This window comes from Schistocerca nitens, chromosome 3 (assembly GCF_023898315.1).
Source record: "Schistocerca nitens isolate TAMUIC-IGC-003100 chromosome 3, iqSchNite1.1, whole genome shotgun sequence".
Classification (NCBI taxonomy): Eukaryota; Metazoa; Arthropoda; class Insecta; order Orthoptera; family Acrididae; genus Schistocerca; species Schistocerca nitens.
In genome coordinates, this window is record NC_064616.1 from 242,657,498 (window position 1) to 242,675,973 (window position 18,476).

An 18,476-nucleotide genomic window follows, 5' to 3' on the forward strand; every position below is an offset into this window, starting at 1 on the left:
CACAGTCCATGACTGCAGCGCCCCAGACCGCTCGGCTAATCCCGCGCGGCTGTTCTACTCGATGATTTGTCGTATATCACTACGAACTGTGACCTCTCTGAGAGGAAAACACGAATCCAGTGATGCAACTGAGACGATACTCCACATGCACGCAATTTGATTAATAGTCGCTTGTGAGGAAAGGTATCAAAGGCCTTCTGGAAATCTTGGAATATGGAATCTATCTGAGATCCCTTGTCGACAGCACTCGTTACTTCATGGGAATAAAGAGCTGTGTTGCACAAGAGAGGCATTTTCTGAATCCGTGTTGGTTATGTATCAATAAGTCATTTTCTTCAAGGTGATTCATGATGTTCGAATACAGTATATGCACCAAAATCCTACTGCAAATTGAGGTCAGTGATATGGGTCTATAATTCAATGGGTTACTCCTATTTCCTTTCTTGAATATTAGTGTGACCTGTGCTACTTTCCAGTCTTTAGGAACAGACCTATCGTTAAGTGAGCGGTTGTATATGATTGCTAACAAAGGCGCTATTGTGTCTGCATACTCCGAAAGGAACCTGATTGATATACCATCTGGACCGGCAGACTTGCCTTTCTTAAGTGATTTGAGTTGTTTCGCAACACCTAGGATATCTACTTTTACGTCACTCATGCTAACAGTTGTTCTGGTTTCGAATTCTGGATGACGACGAACGCCACCATACATGGATACATCCACCGTAATGCTTTACGCTCAACTTGGACTCGTATGAAAAAGTACGTGCTGCACTCCCGTCTCCAGTGTTGTCACTGGAAGCAACCCTGTCGCTCAGTGAGTCTCTGATGCCACGTCAAGGGACGCCGCAACTGTTGTCGCCCTGCTGCAGTCCTCGTTACTCCACACGTTGTCACACTGTCCGTGTGGATACTTATCCTGCTGCAAACAGTCATCTGAGTGGCTCGAAGAGTTCTCAAGTAACAGAACCCAGTATGTTGTCCTCGACGGCGAGTCTTCAGCAGAAAGAAGGGTATCGTCAGGAGTGCCACAGGGAAGTGTGATAGAACCGCTGTTATTTTCTATGTACATAAATGATCTGTTCCATATCTATGTAAACGATTTAGGAGACAATCTGAGCAGCCGTCTTACGTTCTTTACAGATGATGCTGTCGTTTACTGTCCAGTAAAGTTATCAGAAGTTCGAAACAAATTGCGAAACAATTTTTCTTCTTTAGAGCCAGCATATTAATGTATGTCTGATACCGACGTGATTGTTAGAGTAGATACACCAAATAGCTGCTTATAGTACGTAATCTTTATTTACGACAGGCTGTTTTGGCTTAATTGCCATTTTCAAGTACCTGCAATTGCTATCCATACCTGTTTTCCCCAGAATTATAATTGCAGGTACTTGAAAATGGCGATTAAGCGACAACAGCCTGTCGTAAATAAAGATTACTACTATAAGCATCTATTTGGTGTATTTGCTCTGACAAATTGCGAAACGATTTGGGTAAGATACCTCAATGCCTAGGAATAGAAAATCTCTTGGGGAAGGCGAACAAAAGACTGCATTTTATCGGCAAAACACTTAGAAGATGCAACAGAGCTACTAAAGCGACAGCCTACACTACACTTGTCCATCCTCTCTTGGAGTACTGCTGCGCGGCGTGCGATCCTTACCAGCTAGCAGTAACGGAGTACATCGAGAAAGTTCAAAGAAGAGCAGCACGTTTTGTATTATCGAGAAATACGGGAAAGAGTGCCACGCACATGATACAGCCTTTGGGGTGGACATCATTAAAACAAAGGCGTTTCTCGAGCGGCGGGATCTTCTCACGAAATTCCAATCACCAACTTTCTCCTCTGAATACGAAAATATTCTGTTCTCGCTGACCTACATAGGGAAAAACGATCATCATAATAAAGTAAGGGAAATCAGAGCTCGCACGGGAAGATACAGGTGTTCGTTTATCCCCGCGCTGTTCGGGAGTGGAAAAATTATTTTGAGGGTGGCTCGATGAACCCTCTGCCACGCACTTACGTGTGATTTGCAAAAAATGGTTCAAATGGCTCTGAGCACTATGGGACTTAACTGCTGAGGTCATCAGTCCCCTAGAACTTAGAACTACTTAAACCTAACTAACCTAAGGACATCACACACATCCATGCTCGAGGCAGGATTCGAACCTGCGACCGTTGCGGTCGCGCGGTTCCAGATTGTAGCGCCTAGAACCGCTCGGCCACTCCGGCCGGCCGAAAGATATAGGTGTTCGTTCTTTCCGCGCGCTATACGAGACTGGAGTAATAGAGAATTGTGAAGGTGGTTCGATGAACCCTCTGCAGGCACCTAAATGTGAATTGCAGAGTATACTTGTAGATGTAGATGAAGTAGGGTAGTTGGTGATCTGTGGCATCTCTGCCGAAAGAGTTCAATACTGGTGAGGGAACAAGTGTTTCGGAGCACATCGTTCATCGTACGTTGCTGAACATGGAACTCCGCAGCAGACCACTCCTACGTGCTCACACGTTGACCCAACGACATCGTCAGTTAACGACTGCAGTGGGCACCGGACCACGGGATTAAAACGTCTACAGACGAAAACGTGTGGGCTCTTCGGGTGAATCACATTTTTGCTACACTAGGTCGATGGTCGTCTCCATAAACGCCGTCATCGAGGGGAACGGCGCCTCGAAACGTGCAGCGCGCCACGGACGCAGGATGGTGGAAGCAGGATTATGCTGTGGAAGACATTTTCCTGCACTTGCATGGGACTTGTGGTAGGCATTGAAGACACGCTGACAGCTGTGAACCAACTGCGTCCCTTCATGCTTGATGTTTTCCCCGACGGCGATGTCAGCAGTATAACTGTCCGTGTCTCGGAGCCAGAATCGTGCTACAGTGGTTTGAGCAGCACTATAGTAAGCTCACGTTGATGTCACGGTGACCAAATTCGCCTGATGTAAATTCAATGCAATCCACCTGGGTCGCTGTTGGGCGATATGACCGCGTACGCAAATCAGCGGCCGTTATTTACGAGAATTGCATGACCTGTGCGTAGACATCTAATGCCTCATACCTCCACAAACCTATAACAAACTGTCTGATCTCTGATATGCAGAATCGGTGATGTATTTCGTTGCAAAAACGGAGAAACAAGCTGTTATACAGGTGGTCATAGTGTTTTGGCTCATCAGTTCAAAAAATGGCTCCGAGCACTATGTGACTTAACGTCTGAGGTCATCAGTCGCCTAGAACTTAGAACTACTTAAACCTAACTAACCTAAGGACATCACACATATCCATGCCCGAGGCAGGATTAGAACCTGCGACCGTAGCGGTCGCGCGGTTCCAGACTGAAGCGCTTAGATCCGCTTGGCCACAGCGGCCGGCGGCTCATCAGTGTATGTCGATGCAAATGAATGATAAACCGCAGTCTCCATAGCGCACAATGCTACCAGTGTCGTACACTGGTGTTGGTAGAAGTTTCTCCTTCTTACACGAGGCATAACCCAATTTTCTCACAAAGAACCAACATTCAGATGCGATTTCTGAATGAGAAACCCGCTGCATAATATTTTCTTCCATACTGAGTGTAGATGGCGTTGCTCATACCAGCACTGATGAGCAAAAACGTTGTCCACCGCGAAGTTGACTGCCTCCTGGTTGTGTAACGAGTACGTGACGCAATAATGAAAGAATGTAAGCGGAAGAATCAAAAAACGTAGAGATCGCTGGATCGCCCACTGTGTAATCCAGAATAGGCAGCGATCTGTGGCAGATCTACCAACAGAGTACAAGGCTTGTGCAGGCGGAAATGTTTCTGAGCACACCGTTCAAAGCCATTGTTGGACGTTGAGTTCTACATTACACGATCCCTACGTGTTCCTGTGTTGATCGAGCGACATCTTCAGCTACGAGTGCAGTGGGCACAACATCACTGAGTTTTCACCATGGATCAATAGAAACGTGTCGCCTGTCGAATAAATCACATTTCTTGTTACACCAGGTCGATGTTTGGGTCCTTGCACACCGTCATCCAGACGAATTGCTGTTTGAAACGTGGACCGCGCCACGGATGAAGGCCGAAGAGAGCAGAATTATTTTACGGGGTAGATTGAGTTGAACTTCTATGGGACCTATGGCAGTACTCGAAGGCACCATGACAGCAGTGATTCGTGTGAACATTATTTCGGGCAACCTGCATCCCTTCACGGTTGAAGTTTGCTCTGATGACTACAACATCTTCCAGCAGGATAACTCTCCAGTACACAAGGCCAGAATAGTGCTGCAGTGGTCTGACGAGCATGACGGTGAACTCACATCGATGTCTTAGCCAACAAATGCCCCTGACATGTACCCACTGGAACACATATTTGGTGCCCACAAACAAGTGTCCCGTAATTTGCGGGAATTTAGTGACCTGTTAGTAGACGTCTGGTGCCATATACCTCTGGAAACCAATCAAGGACTTGTAGAATCCATGCCAAGCAGAATCGCTGTTGTGCTGTGTTTGAAAAGTGGACCAACACGCTATTAAACAGGTGGTCATAACGTTTTGGCACATCGGGGTATTTGTGCTGAAATACTAATCGTCTGCATGTCCAAGCATGTAGTACACGTCGCGGTCGTGCACCTGCTTAGCTGAGTGGTAACGTGTTTGCCTACCATGCAGTGGACTCGGGTTCGCTTCCCGGCCGACTTGAAGATTTTCTCCGCTCGTGGACTGTGTACCGTGTTGTCCTCATCATCATGTCATCGTCATCGACGCGCAAGTCGCCCCATGTGGCGTCACCTGAAATAAGACTTGCAACCAGGCGGTCGAACTTCCCCGGTTGGGGAGGCCAGCAATGCGACACGACCTTTTCATTTTTTTATTTCACGGTAATTTGACGTTTGTTGAATCCCGTTTTATTGTGTTGCGGTTTTGATGACCAGGAGCGTACTAAAGAGCGTAAAGATAGCAGTGAGATTAACCAAGTAGAGATAAGAAACACGACTACGAAGGATCGTCCGAAGAGTGAGTTTCCAGGAGAAAGTTGGTACCTCACGACGGAGCCACAAGCTAGAAACAGTCGTTGCCAGACGCTGCCACGAACGAGAGACGTAGGTGGAGACACGCACTAAGAGGGTACGGTACGCTGCTGCTGCTGCTGCTGCTGCTGCTGCTGCAAGTCTACTTAGACAGCAGCGCCGCTCACCCAACTCTGTGATAGCCGACTATGATAGCAGCATCCCCACTCCTCAATCCAGCAATCAGCTAGTATTATAATTCAGAGCTGCATACCAAACTTATAGTTAAGTGTACATTGATATTAGTATCTCATTCGGTATTGTTCAAAATAATAACTGTTATCTTTGTATTCTACGACGGTATTAGCCGGCCGCTGTGGCCGAGCGGTTCTAGGCGCTTCAGTCCGGAACCGTGCTGCTGTTCCAGTCGCAGGTTCGAATCCTGCCTCGGACATGCATGTGTGTGATGTCCTTAGGTTAGTTAGGTTTAAGTAGTTCTAGGTCTAGGGAACTGATGATCTCAGATATTAAGTCCCATAGTGCTTAGAGCCATCTGAACCATTTGCGACGGTACTAAATATACAGGGTGATTCTTACCAGCGGTTAAAAAACCCCGAACAGACGTAGATGACGCTGAGACAAGTAATTTAACGTCAGACACATGGGGTGGTAATTGTCGGGAAATATTCCGAAAGTGGATGACAAATGTTGAACATGTGACGTCATCAGATCATGTACCTCGCCACACGTGAGCAGTGGGCTTGTCGATGCTACCGTCGCTACTGCACATCGCTCGTCTAGGCTACTCTTGTTTCGAACAGCTTTTGTAAATGTGATTTGTTGTAAACGTAGCAGTTACATATTATTGTCCTCGCGGTAACCAACCGAAAGCTGTTGTTATTTATGTTGTGTACGACTTCGTACATGATGGTAGGGAGAGGTGGGCTACAGAGTGGTGCAGAAATTGTCGTCGTAGGAAAGCTGGATAGGTTCAAAATGGTTCAAATGGCTCTGAGCACTATGGGGCTCAACATCTTAGATCATCAGTCCCCTAGAACTTAGAACTACTTAAACCTAACTAACCTAAGGACATCACACACATCCATGCCCGAGGCAGGATTCGAACCTGCGACCGCAGCAGTCCCGCGGTTCCGGACTGCTGCGCCTAGAACCGCACGGCCACCGCGGCCGGCAGCTGGATAGGAGCAGAGATGATAAGCGAACAAGTTTACACAGTAAACCGAAGTTTTACTTAACTTTTATTTCTCCAAAGACTCATTGCCAATAATGCAGCAAGAAATAGAGTGCAGCTCTCGATGTCAACAAGGAACTAAAGCAGGAATGATTGTGTCGGAGCCGCGACTAGGCAGCGTCTGAGTAGCGTCACGCAGTGAAGAGGTTCCAAGTGCGAGTGTGGTGTGTGGCTGCCTCCAGTCACCTTATATTGCGGCGGAATAGGACGCTCGTAGTCCAGATCCGCTGGAGGCTTGCCTCCACTGGGTCCACCACATCCCGCGCGAACGCTATCGGTGTCTGTCGTGAACTCGCAATTCCGTTGCCAACTTTGACGCCAGCAGGGTGTTATCGATACGCGACACCACAATTTTGTGTTTCTTTCCTTTTGTCCCTTCTTTTTATGTCAACTGATTTTATTTAGTAAAGAAAACGTAGGTCATTTAATGTCAGCCACGCGATTTGGAAGCTTGTACTCATTTACTTGTGACGCAATACGCTAGGTTTTTGTTGTACTGTACTTTGCAGTAAACCAGTGAAGATGCGAGACCGGTAAATAAAATGTCAAATCTTACCAAAATGTAAACACATAATTGTCTAACACAGTGCAAAAAATATTACCTGCCACACGCAACACTCGAAACCCATGCTAAAGCCGCGCACATAGACCTAGAGTCAGACCGACGTGGATACTCGACTTGTTTTGGGATGATCAGGTGCGACCGACCCATAGGCTCAAACACTGCACGTGCGGCGTGGTATATAATCTGGTGACGCCACATGTTCAACATTGGTTATCCACTTTTGGGGTATTTCCCGACATTTGCGGCCTCATGTGTCTTATACAGGATGACAATTATTGAGCTATATTGAAAAAAAAAACGTAAATTAGTTACAAACTACGATGTGCACACACTTTATTCAACATGTAAACGTCACTACAGGTATTCGGATTTAGGTTATGATACCTTCGATAAACCTGCCATCCTTGGCGACGATGTGGCCAGACTTATAGCGAAAGTCTGCATGACCCGTGAAGTGTCGGAACATCGATACTGTCGATAATCTCCTGAATGGATGTTTCCAGCTCAACATTGGTTTTGGAGTTATTGCTGTACACCTTGTCTTTAATATAGCCCCACAAGAAGGAGTCAATGTGTTCAGATCTGAAGAATATGAAGGTAAATCGAGGCCCATGCCAGTGGCCTCTGGGTATCTCAGAGCATGAATGCGGTCCCCTCCTCCAGGACACCAAACACTCTGCTGCTTCGATGGGGTCGAGCTCCGTCTTGCATGAAGCACATCTTGTCGAAATCGGGGTCACTTTGGATAATCGGGATGAAATCATCTACAAAAACCTTCTCACGTACTGTTCGGGAGTCACCGTGCCATCGAGGAATAACGCACCGATTATTCCGTGACTGGACATTGCACACCACACCATCACCCATTGAGGGTGAAGAGACTTCTTGATGGCGAAATATGAATTCTCAGTCCCTCAAATGCGCCAATTTTGCTTATTGGTGAACCCATCCAAATGAAAGTAGGCTTCGTCGCTAAACCAAACCATGTTCACCTCAAAGTCCTGTTCGTCAATTCTGTGAACAATAGTGTTGGCGAAACACAACCGCTGTTACATGGCCCTGGGGCTTAATGGCTGATGGGTTCGAATTTTGTACGGAAAGAGATGCAGATCTTCAACGACAATTCGTCGCAGTTTCTCTTGGTTGATTCCTACCTGTTGTCCAGCTCGTCTGATCAGTTTCCTGGGGCTGATTTGAAACACAGCGCGTGTCTTCTCGATGTTTTTGGGCGTTTTCACCCTTTTTGGAGGACCGACGTTGCCAACACTGTCATCACGAACACTACCCGTTCTCTCAAACTTGCGAATCAAATTCTTGATTGTTAGCACACTTGGACCGGTTGCCTTCAGCTTGAACTCTGTCGAAAACTTCCTTTGAGCCGCAGATGGGTTGTTATTGGTCGCATTGTAGGCCTTCACAAGCGCTATACGCTCAGGTACGCTGTACCCTCCTGACATTTTCACGTGCAAATGGACGACAACAACAAGTCGCGCGCATGCGCATACTACCTCCCATCATGCACCGCGGCCGACCGTGCAGTTTGAACGTCCTATAACGCAAACAGTTCAGAAGATATGACGATTTTATTTCATATAATTCAATAATTGTCACCCGCTAATAAATTACTTGTCTGTGCGTCATGTATGTCGCTTCGGGTTTTTTAAACATTAGTGAGAATCACCCTATATACTGTCGTTCATCTGGACACGGACTGCACGTAAATTAACTATTCTTTCTTAAAGAGTTTTACTAAAGTGAAATAATCTTTTCCGTGTGTTGTAGTTCACTATGGAAGTTGAAAAGGATGGAAAACTTCCGTTTTTAGATGTCTTGGTCTACAGGAGGGATGATGGGACATTAGGACACAGTGTTTATCGTAATTCGACGCATACGGACCGATATTTTCATGCATCAAGTTGTCATCCATCGGCCTCCTCCAGAAGTCAACCTATAGTAATATCATCTAGGCTTACTGCGGCATACATCAAAGAGTGCGTTGTTGTTACCGGCGTTGTTGATGAGCAGGTGTATTTTAGGGTGCTGCTCCAGGAGCCGTCGTGCGCAGGCGCGAACTGAAGTGAGAGATGCGAGGTCCAGCCTCTGGACGTGCACCTGTCCCGCCCCCTCACAGCTCTGCAACCGCTTCCGAAGGTCCTCCGCCGCTGTTTCCGCCTTCTGCTCGTCTCGGCACGCCAGCACCACGGTCGCTCCTGGAAACACAAATCACATCATTGTTTCTCTCGAGGTGTATCCAATGTTTGTGGGCCACCATATGCAGCTTGGGAACCCGTAACCGGGGAAAAAAAGTATCTGTGTTCCCGACAATAGAAAGACACTGAATGCACAGGACACCACTGTTTTTAAACCGCCATTTCACTACATTTCCTGTGTACAATCTAGATTTTGGCTGTGGCTCCGTTTGGAGATACGTCGACGATGCGTTTATGGTATGGCCACATGAGAGGGAGGCTCTGGATCGTTTCCTAGATCATTTTAACTGTCAGGATCCCAATATTAAGTTCACAATGGAAGTTGAAAAACATGGAAAACTTCCGTTTTTGGATGTCTTGGTCTACAGGAGGAATATTGGGACATTAGGACACAATGTTTGTCGTAAGCCCACGCATGCGGACTGATATCTTCATGTATCAAGTTGTCATCCATCGTATCAACGTAATGGGGTCCTACATACCGGGTGATCAAAAAGTCAGTGTAAATTTGAAACTGAATAAATCACGGAATAATGTCGATAGAGAGGTACAAATTGACACACATGCTTGGAATCACATGGGGTTTTGTTATAACAAAAAAATACAAAAGTTCAAAAAATGTCCGACAGATGGCGCTTCATCTGATCAGAATAGCAATAATTAGCATAACAAAGTAAGACAAAGCAAAGATGATGTTCTTTACAGGAAATGCTCAATATGTCCACCATCATTCCTCAACAATAACTGTAGTCGAGGAATAACGTTGTGAACAGCACTGTAACGCATGTCTGGAGTTATGGTGAGGCATTGGCGTCGGATGTTGTCTTTCAGCATCCCTAGAGATGTCGGTCGATCACGATACACTTGCGACTTCAGGTAACCACTAAGCCAATAATCGCACGGACTGAGGTCTGGGGACCTGGCAGGCCAAGCATGACGAAAGTGGCGGCTGAGCACACGATCATCACCAAACGACGCGCGCAAGAGATCTTTCACGCGTCTAGCAATATGGGGTGGAGCGCCATCCTGCATAAACATCGTACGTTCCAGAAGGTGTTTATCAGCCAGGCTGGGGATGATGCGATTCTGTAACATATCGGCGTACCTCTCACCCGTCACGGTAGCAGTTTTGCTGACCAGAGCAATCCGTCGGACATTTTGTGAACTCTTTTTTTTGTTATAATAAAACCCCATGTCATTCCAAGCATGTGTGTCAATTTTTACCTCTCTATCTACATTATTCCGTGGTTTATTAAGTTTTCAAATTTATACTGACTTTTTGATCACCCGTTAAATTGGTAAAAAGAGCTTACGCCATCTCAGATTCAGACAGTTTGACACAAGATCTGTTTCATTTAAAAGCTGTGTTCAAGCAGACTGGTTATACCGACAATCAGATCCGTCTTGCTCTACAGACTGGATCTTCGCGGGAACCAACAGAACATACAAGCAAATCGGTGGCATGCCTAACTTTCACGTGGTGTCATGACTGGCAGTTATCTCTCAATATTAGTAAGTGTAACCTACTGCGTATAACAAAGCGAAAATCCCCATTAATGCATGAGTGCAAAATAAATGTCCAGTCTTTGTAAGCGGTAACAAAAACGGTTCAAATGGCTCTGAGCACTATGGGACTTAATTTATGAGGTCATCAGTCCCCTAGAACTTAGAACTACTTAAACCTAAGTAACCTAAGGACATCACACACAACCATGCCCGAGGCAGGATTCGAACCTGCGACCGTAGCGGTCGCGCGGTTCCAGACTGTAGCGCCTCGAACCGCTCGGCCACCCCGGCCGGCGAAGCGGCAACATCCGTCAAGTATCTGGGTGTGACTATTCGAAATGATCTCAAATGGAACGATCAGATTACACAAGTAACGGGTAAAGCGAACTCTAGATTACGGTTTATTGGTAGAATCCTGAAGCTATCCAGTCATTCATCAAAGGAAATTGCTTACAATACTTTAGTTCGTCCAGTCTTAGAGTATTGTTCGTCTGTATGGGACCCTTACCACTTGGGTCTGATTCAAGAGCTTGAGAAGGTCCAAAGAAGAGCGGCAAGATTCGTGACTGGTAAATTTAGCCATCGCGAGAGCGTTACAAATCTCATAGAAAGTTTGACGTGGGACACATTTGCAGATAGACGACGCTCTAAACGGAAGAGGCTGCTCACTAAATTCCAAAATCCGATCTTCGCCGAGGATGTAGAGCATATATTATTACCACCAACTTTCATAATGATCACCATTCAAAGATAAGGGAAATTGGAGCTCGTAATGAGGCGTTCAGGCAGTCGTTTTTCCCTCGCGCGATCGGCGAGTGGAACAGAGGGGTGGGGGGGGGGGGGGGGAATATGACTTTGGTGCGAATAGTGACCTCCGCCACACACCGCTTGGTGGCTAGCGGAGTATATCTGTATATGTAGATACAGGGTGTTTCAAAAATGACCGGTATATTTGAAACGGCAATACAAACTAAACGAGCAGCGATTGAAATACACCGTTTGTTGCAATATGCTTGGGACAACAGTACATTTTCAGGCAGACAAACTTTCGAAATTACAGTAGTTACAATTTTCAACAACAGATGGCGCTGCGGTCTGGGAAACTCTATAGTACGATATTTTCCACATATCCACCATGCGTAGCAATAATATGGCGTAGTCTCTGAATGAAATTACCCGAAACCTTTGACAACGTGTCTGGTGGAATGGCTTCACATGCAGATGAGATGTACTGCTTCAGCTGTTCAATTGTTTCTGGATTCTGGCGGTACACCTGGTCTTTCACGTGTCCCCACAGAAAGAAGTCACAGGGGTTCATGCCTCGCGAATAGGGAGGCCAATCCACGCCGCCTCCTGTATGTTTCGGATAGCCCAAAGCAATCACACGATCATCGAAATATTCATTCAGGAAAATAAAGACGTCGGCCGTGCGATGTGGCCGGGCACCATCTTGCATAAACCACGAGGTGTTCGCAGTGTCGTCTAAGGCAGTTTGTACCGCCACAAATTCACGAAGAATGTCCAGATAGCGAGATGCAATAATCATTTCGGATCTGAAAAATGGGCCAATGATTCCTTTGGAAGAAATGGCGGCCCAGACCAGTACTTTTTGAGGATGCAGGGACGATGGGACTGCAACATGGGGCTTTTCGGTTCCCCATATGCGCCAGTTCTGTTTATCGACGAAGCCGTCCAGGTAAAAATAAGCTTCGTCAGTAAACCAAATGCTGCCCACATGCATATCGCCGTCATCAATCCTGTGCACTATATCGTTAGCGAATGTGTCTCGTGCAGCAATGGTAGCGGCGCTGAGGGGTTGCCGTATTTGAATTTTGTATGGATAGAGGTGTAAACTCTGGCGCATGAGACGATACGTGGACGTTGGCGTCATTTGGACCGCAGCTGCAACACGGCGAACGGAAACCCGAGGCCGCTGTTGGATCACCCGCTGCACTAGCTGCGCGTTGCCCTCTGTGGTTGCCGTACGTGGTCGCCCTACCTTTCCAGCACGTTCATCCGTCACGTTCCCAGTCCGTTGAAATTTTTCAAACAGATCCTTTATTGTATCGCTTTTCGGTCCTTTGGTTACATTAAACCTCCGTTGAAAACTTCGTCTTGTTGCAACAACACTGTGTTCTAGGCGGTGGAATTCCAACACCAGAAAAATCCTCTGTTCTAAGGAATAAACCATGTTGTCCACAGCACACTTGCACGTTGTGAACAGCACACGCTTACAGCAGAAAGACGACGTACAGAATGGCGCACCCACAGACTGCGTTGTCTTCTATATCTTTCACATCACTTGCAGCGCCATCTGTTGTTGAAAATTGTAACTACTGTAATTTCGAAAGTTTGTCCGCCTGAAAATGTACTGTTGTCCCAAGCATATTGCAACAAACGGTGTATTTCTATCGCTGCTCGTTTAGTTTTTATTGCCGTTTCAAATATACCGGTCATTTTTGAAACACCCTGTATGTAGATGTAGAAGGATCTTTTCAAAAATAGGAAGAACTTTAACGAGCTTTGATATTAAAAGCGTATTCCGTCCGCCAGCTACGTCTAGAGCTCTGTTGGGCTCAGTGAAGGATGATTTGGCTTTGAGGAAGTCCGGTGTCGACAAAATTCCCTGCCATTGCGGGAAAGCATATATTGGACAAACGATTCGTAGGTCCAGGATCGATGCGTGGAGCACCATCGCCACACGCGTTTACTTCAGCCAGAAAAATCTGCGGTTGCGGAACATTTTCTAACTGAAGGACATAAAATGGTGTACAATGAAACACAAGTGGGACTGTGTAGTGAAAGAAGCTATTAAAATCCGGCTATCTGACAATATTATAAACAGAGATAAGGCGTATCCTTTAAGTAAGAGTTGGAGCCCTATTTTGTTTGACATTAAAAAACAACGATGTTTGTTTCGGTCATAGAAAGCTGTCAGTAGTGTTCGATATCGATTTATAGTTTCCGCTACTTTTCACCACCGGTGGCATGTTTAGCCTTGCGCTAGAGGGCAGTTATAGGGCACGCGCGAGACCTTGCAGATTGTGTATAAAGGAGTCGCCGCGGTACGTTTGATTTCCGTTCTGGCGAGTTATTGCGGCGGTTTACTCAGCTGAAGATGGCGGCCAGGTGGGCAGCCGAAATACTGTGTCAAAATGACGTTATGTTCCGGCTGGAATATCATAGATTTAGGCTTTCACGCCCTTATCGAGTACGATGGCCATTAATGTATTCTGCTATATAAATGGTACAAAATTAATGTCTTGAAGGAATGCTACACATTATCGTACAGGCACATCATACATGGACAATCTGCTCAAGGCAGGTAAACACCTGTTCACCTGCTTTGGGTTGATTTTCCCTGATGTAATTTGCTTGTACGGTAATGTGCTACGTTCAAAAATGGTTCAAATGGCTCTGAGCACTATGGGACTTAACATCTTAGGTCATCAGTCCCCTAGAACTTAGAACTACTTAAACCTAACTAACCTAAGGACATCACACACATCCATGCCCGAGGCAGGATTCGAACCTGCGACCGTAGCGGTCGCGCGGTTCCAGACTGAAGCGCCTAGAACCGCTCGGGCACACTGGCCGGCGTGCTACGTTCCTACAAGAGGTTAATTTTATACCATTCATATCATGTTAAGTAAATGTGTTGATCTGTACATACGTCATCCTGCACAGTACATAGCAAAATACGTTAATGTTCTAAGATCATTGTACTCGACAGTGGCGTGAAAGCCGAAATCTAGATTGTGCACTGGAAATATAGAGATACATTCAATCAAATGTCGGTGTAATGCTTCAAAATGTGCTGTATGATTGTAGCTCAGCATCACCGAAACTTTTTACCAGTGTTGTTCTTGCTGTGGTCTTCAGTCCGAAGACTAATTTGATGCAGCTCTCCATGCTAGTCCATCCTGTGCAAGACTCTTTATCTCTGTATAACTACCTCAACCTACTTCCATTTGAAACTGCTTTGCTATATTCGAGCTTTGGTCTCCTTCTACGATTCTGTGCAATTTTTACCCCTCACATTTCTATTGCCAAATTGCCAATACCTGGATGCCTCAGGATGTATTCTATCAATCCATCCCTTCTTTTAGTCAAGTTGTATCACTTCACTTTCCCCCAGTTCTGTTCAGTATCTTCTTACGGCCAGGAGTGGGTCAAAAGCTGTGGAAAAGGAAACGCCTCTAGGATGGGCAACCAAACATAATGCCGATGGTGCACCAGGTTGGGGATTGTGTGGAGGGTTACATCTCCGCTCGCACAAAAAAATACATTGGTGAGGACTGTCTACAGAAAGGAAAATATTTGGCCCCGAGAGGGACACCCAGTAACAGGAATGGAGGATATTAAACGACCAGGAACTGGTTGATATATACTCGCAAGCTGATATTGCCCGAAGGATAAAGAGAGGAAGATCTGTTATGGGCTAGAGACCTAATAAGGATGGAACGGGAAAAACTATCACAGATATCATTTCCAGGATCCGTGGAAGGCAGAAGGGGGTGAGGAAGGCCACGGATAAGATGGGAGGGTGATATCAGTAGGGATACGGAGGCGACTCACCTGAGAAAAGGAGAATTGACCACGAGAAGCAAGGAACAGAAACGACTGGTGGAGGAATGTAGAAAACGCAAATGGTCTCCCAGGCCATAGTGACAGTTAAGAAGAAGACTATCCTCGCATATTAGTCGATCTAACCATCTAATCTTCAGCATTCTTCTATAGCACCATATTTCAAAAGCTTTTATATTCTTCCTGTCTGATTTTCCTATCGTCCACGTTTCACTTCCATACAAGGCCTCACTTCTGACAAACACCTTCAGAAAAGGCAACCTGACACTTAAATTTATATTAGACGTTAACAAATTCCTCTTTTTCAGGCATTTTTGTTGCTATTCCTAGCCTGTACTTATTTTTCCCTACGTGAACCATCATCAGTTATTTTTCTCCACAAATAACAAAAATCATCTACTACTTCCAGTGTCTCACTTACTAATCTGATTCCCTCAGCATCTCTTGATTTACTTCTACTACATTCAACTGCCTTTGTCACTATCTTATTCCATTTTATTACACTACAAGACAACATATTTGCATAACAATGACTATCAGACAAAGAAAAATCTAGTATATCAGGCATCTGGTGTTTAGATCTAAGGAAAAAACAGGGTAATGATATGATAAATGAAAAGGTGAACAAAAACTATCAGTTGTCTACATGGAAGTTAGTATAACGTTTAAGATAATTCCACATTGCGCCAGGGAAGTTGTGACGCGAGCAAGTTGTGCAGGACTGAATGCAGCGAGTGTCGAGCTCAGCCAAACGAGGTGTGTGTGTATGTGTGTGTGTGTGTGTGTATGTGTGTGTGTGTGTCAGTGGCGGCGGTTGATCAGAGGAGATAAGGGAGGTCGGGCCTCTTCACATTTATGTGGTAGAATTGGTAGTAGTAGCAGCAATAATTATTTTTACAGTAAACCTTTATCCACTTGTGTCAGCGGGCGTGATTCCTTCTAAACCGCCCGCACTAAAGAGCAAGTCAAAGTGCGAAAGCCTTACTGTAACCGAAGGCACACGAAGGAGCGAAGCATTTGGCGAGAAGGCCAAGTGTATGTCAGATCGTCTGTAAACGTTCGGTTGCCGTGGTAACCATGACGTCACTACTAGGAACAGAGGGGATACAGGGTGTCGTTGCTGTGTGCTTCCGAGGACGGGAGACCAGTTGCTGCCGTGCAGCCTCTCTAAGTTTGTCTTACGTTAGTTGCCCCGTGTCCTGCAGTTATTCCGTACGCAGTGAATATGGATAAACTCTACCTCGCATAAGTACTGATGTAACTCTTTCGAGTGAGTACAGAATTACTACGTTGCAGGAGCTGTCATTTTCAAGGAGGTGTGAAATTGAACGACGTGAAATTTTGAAGAAAGGACGTCCAATATCGGCGTTACACCTTCTTCAGAAAGATAAGTTATAAAATACGAGCCTTCCATAGTTCATGCTATGAGCAGCACAAGTGGTTATGTGCTAGCCCAACAAAGGGAAAAGCAGGCCGGGGTGGCCGAGCGGTGCTAGGCGCTACAGTCTGGAACCGCGCGACCGCTACGGTCGCAGGTTCGAATCCTGCCTCGGGCATGGATGTGTGTGATGTCCTTAGGTTAGTTAGGTTTCAGTAGTTCTAAGTTCTAGGGGACTGATGACCTCAGAAGTTAAGTCCCATAGTGCTCAGAGCCATTTGAACCATTTAATCAAAGGGAAAATTATTCAGCTACCCATGTTTGCTTTTAAGCGCAAGAAAAGCTGTATGGTCCACTTCAGGTTTCGACAATCTGAAGAATCTGTCTAGAGGTTTAGTGCGGCACGTTTCTTCTAAAGATCATGCAAGTAACTTTATTTCACACAAAGAACTATGCAAACAAGTGTTTAGTATTTAAGAGCTACTTAATGAAAATTAAAAACTGATGAAAGACAGACACAATAATGAAGTGAAAGCTAACAGAGACCCCAAGAAAATTCTAATTGACGCCAGAAGTCTCTTGTGTAAGTATGAGGCTGCTTTCAAACAGAAGATTCCCTAAATCCCGGAAATTTCACAGCCATTTTTAAACGTGCGCTAAAGAGAAACGAAGATCTGAAAGCACACTAGAAAAAAAATGGGCTGTTTCTGGCAATTTTCAAAAACCGTACAGAACGAACTGATTGAATGTATAAATCAGGAGATTTGTGTGAATATATACATTTAGATTTGGATAGAACCTTGTTTTATATCTGTGTTGTGTATGAAGCGACGGAAGTTTCAGAAAAGTCACAGTGCTTCGTTGTTGTGGGACTAGTGGACTCCAACGGCGACATTTAAAAACATTTTTTTGGTTCTCATGATGTTAGCGAAGCTAGAACGGCTACTGCTTTATTCACTGTACTGAGTGTCGTATTTTTTAATTATGATACGAAGAAGAAACCGGTGGTCCAAACCTATGATGGTGGCTCCGTTCTGGAAAGAGAATTAAATGAAGCGCAAGCTAATGTCCATGAAATTATCTCCCTCCCCCCCCTTCCCAAAGTTCTTTTAACTCACTGTTTTTGAAATTGCTTGGATATACTTTTGCAGTAGAGCTGTTCTTGCACAAAACCAATAAGAATTTTTTTCTCCACGCTTCAGGTTATCCTTGCTTTCTTCCAGCGGATTTATAATCGCACTGCAATTATCGACAGTATTGTTGGTAAACAGATTCCTTCGAACAGTGAAACGAGAGGGAACTGTAACGCCAGAACAATATCTGCCATTCACGAAAACCGCCCTGGTCTAAATGAGGCTTTAAATGAAATGATTGACTGTCCAGAGTCTACTGCAACGACTAAAAGGGAAACCTGTGGTTTCAAAAATAGACTCCTGGACTTTGACTTTGTTTTCCTTTTCTCTGCTTCTCATACCACATTTTTAAAGGCATTCTTCAGAAAAAAACCAATAATTCAGAGTTTTGCAACAATGCCGTCTCACGATGCAATAATAAATGAAGATAAAGGGATAGACTTCTTAAATTCGACGAAACTCTCGTCTAAATCGCAGGCTGAGACTTCATTGAATAGAGCTGAAATGACGGATGAATACATTGGCAATCCACTGATGTCATAACACAAACAGTTGTACTTCGAGTTATTAGATAATATTGTAACACAACTGGAAACAAGATTTTCACATTGTGATAAACTGCTCTTTCTTAAATTAGGCGATACTACTCATTTATTATTGTCAGCATTTCCCTGTAGACGGTACGGATTCATTATTACAAAAGTACGGTGCGTCCTTCAGTCGCTAGCAGTTGCGTGTAGAACTGAAGGCTGTATTTTCTTCCCAGCATAAGGAAACATTTAATCCATCAGTTTTGGAGAGGTTATCAAAAGAATTATTGAGAATGAAGCGGACCAAATTGTTCCACA

At 45.1% G+C, this 18,476-nt stretch overlaps 1 protein-coding gene across 3 annotated transcripts in view; it reads right to left on the reverse strand.

Moving 5' to 3' along the window:
• LOC126248201 (retinol dehydrogenase 13-like) overlaps positions 1 to 18,476 on the reverse strand; it is a 199,242-nt gene that overhangs the window by 113,070 nt on the left and 67,696 nt on the right. For all 3 annotated transcript variants that reach the window (XM_049949001.1, XM_049948999.1, XM_049949000.1), the window contains exon 3: positions 8,821 to 9,024. In XM_049949001.1, coding sequence (XP_049804958.1) covers positions 8,821 to 9,024 — 204 coding nt within the window. The remainder of the gene's footprint in view (positions 1 to 8,820; positions 9,025 to 18,476) is intronic.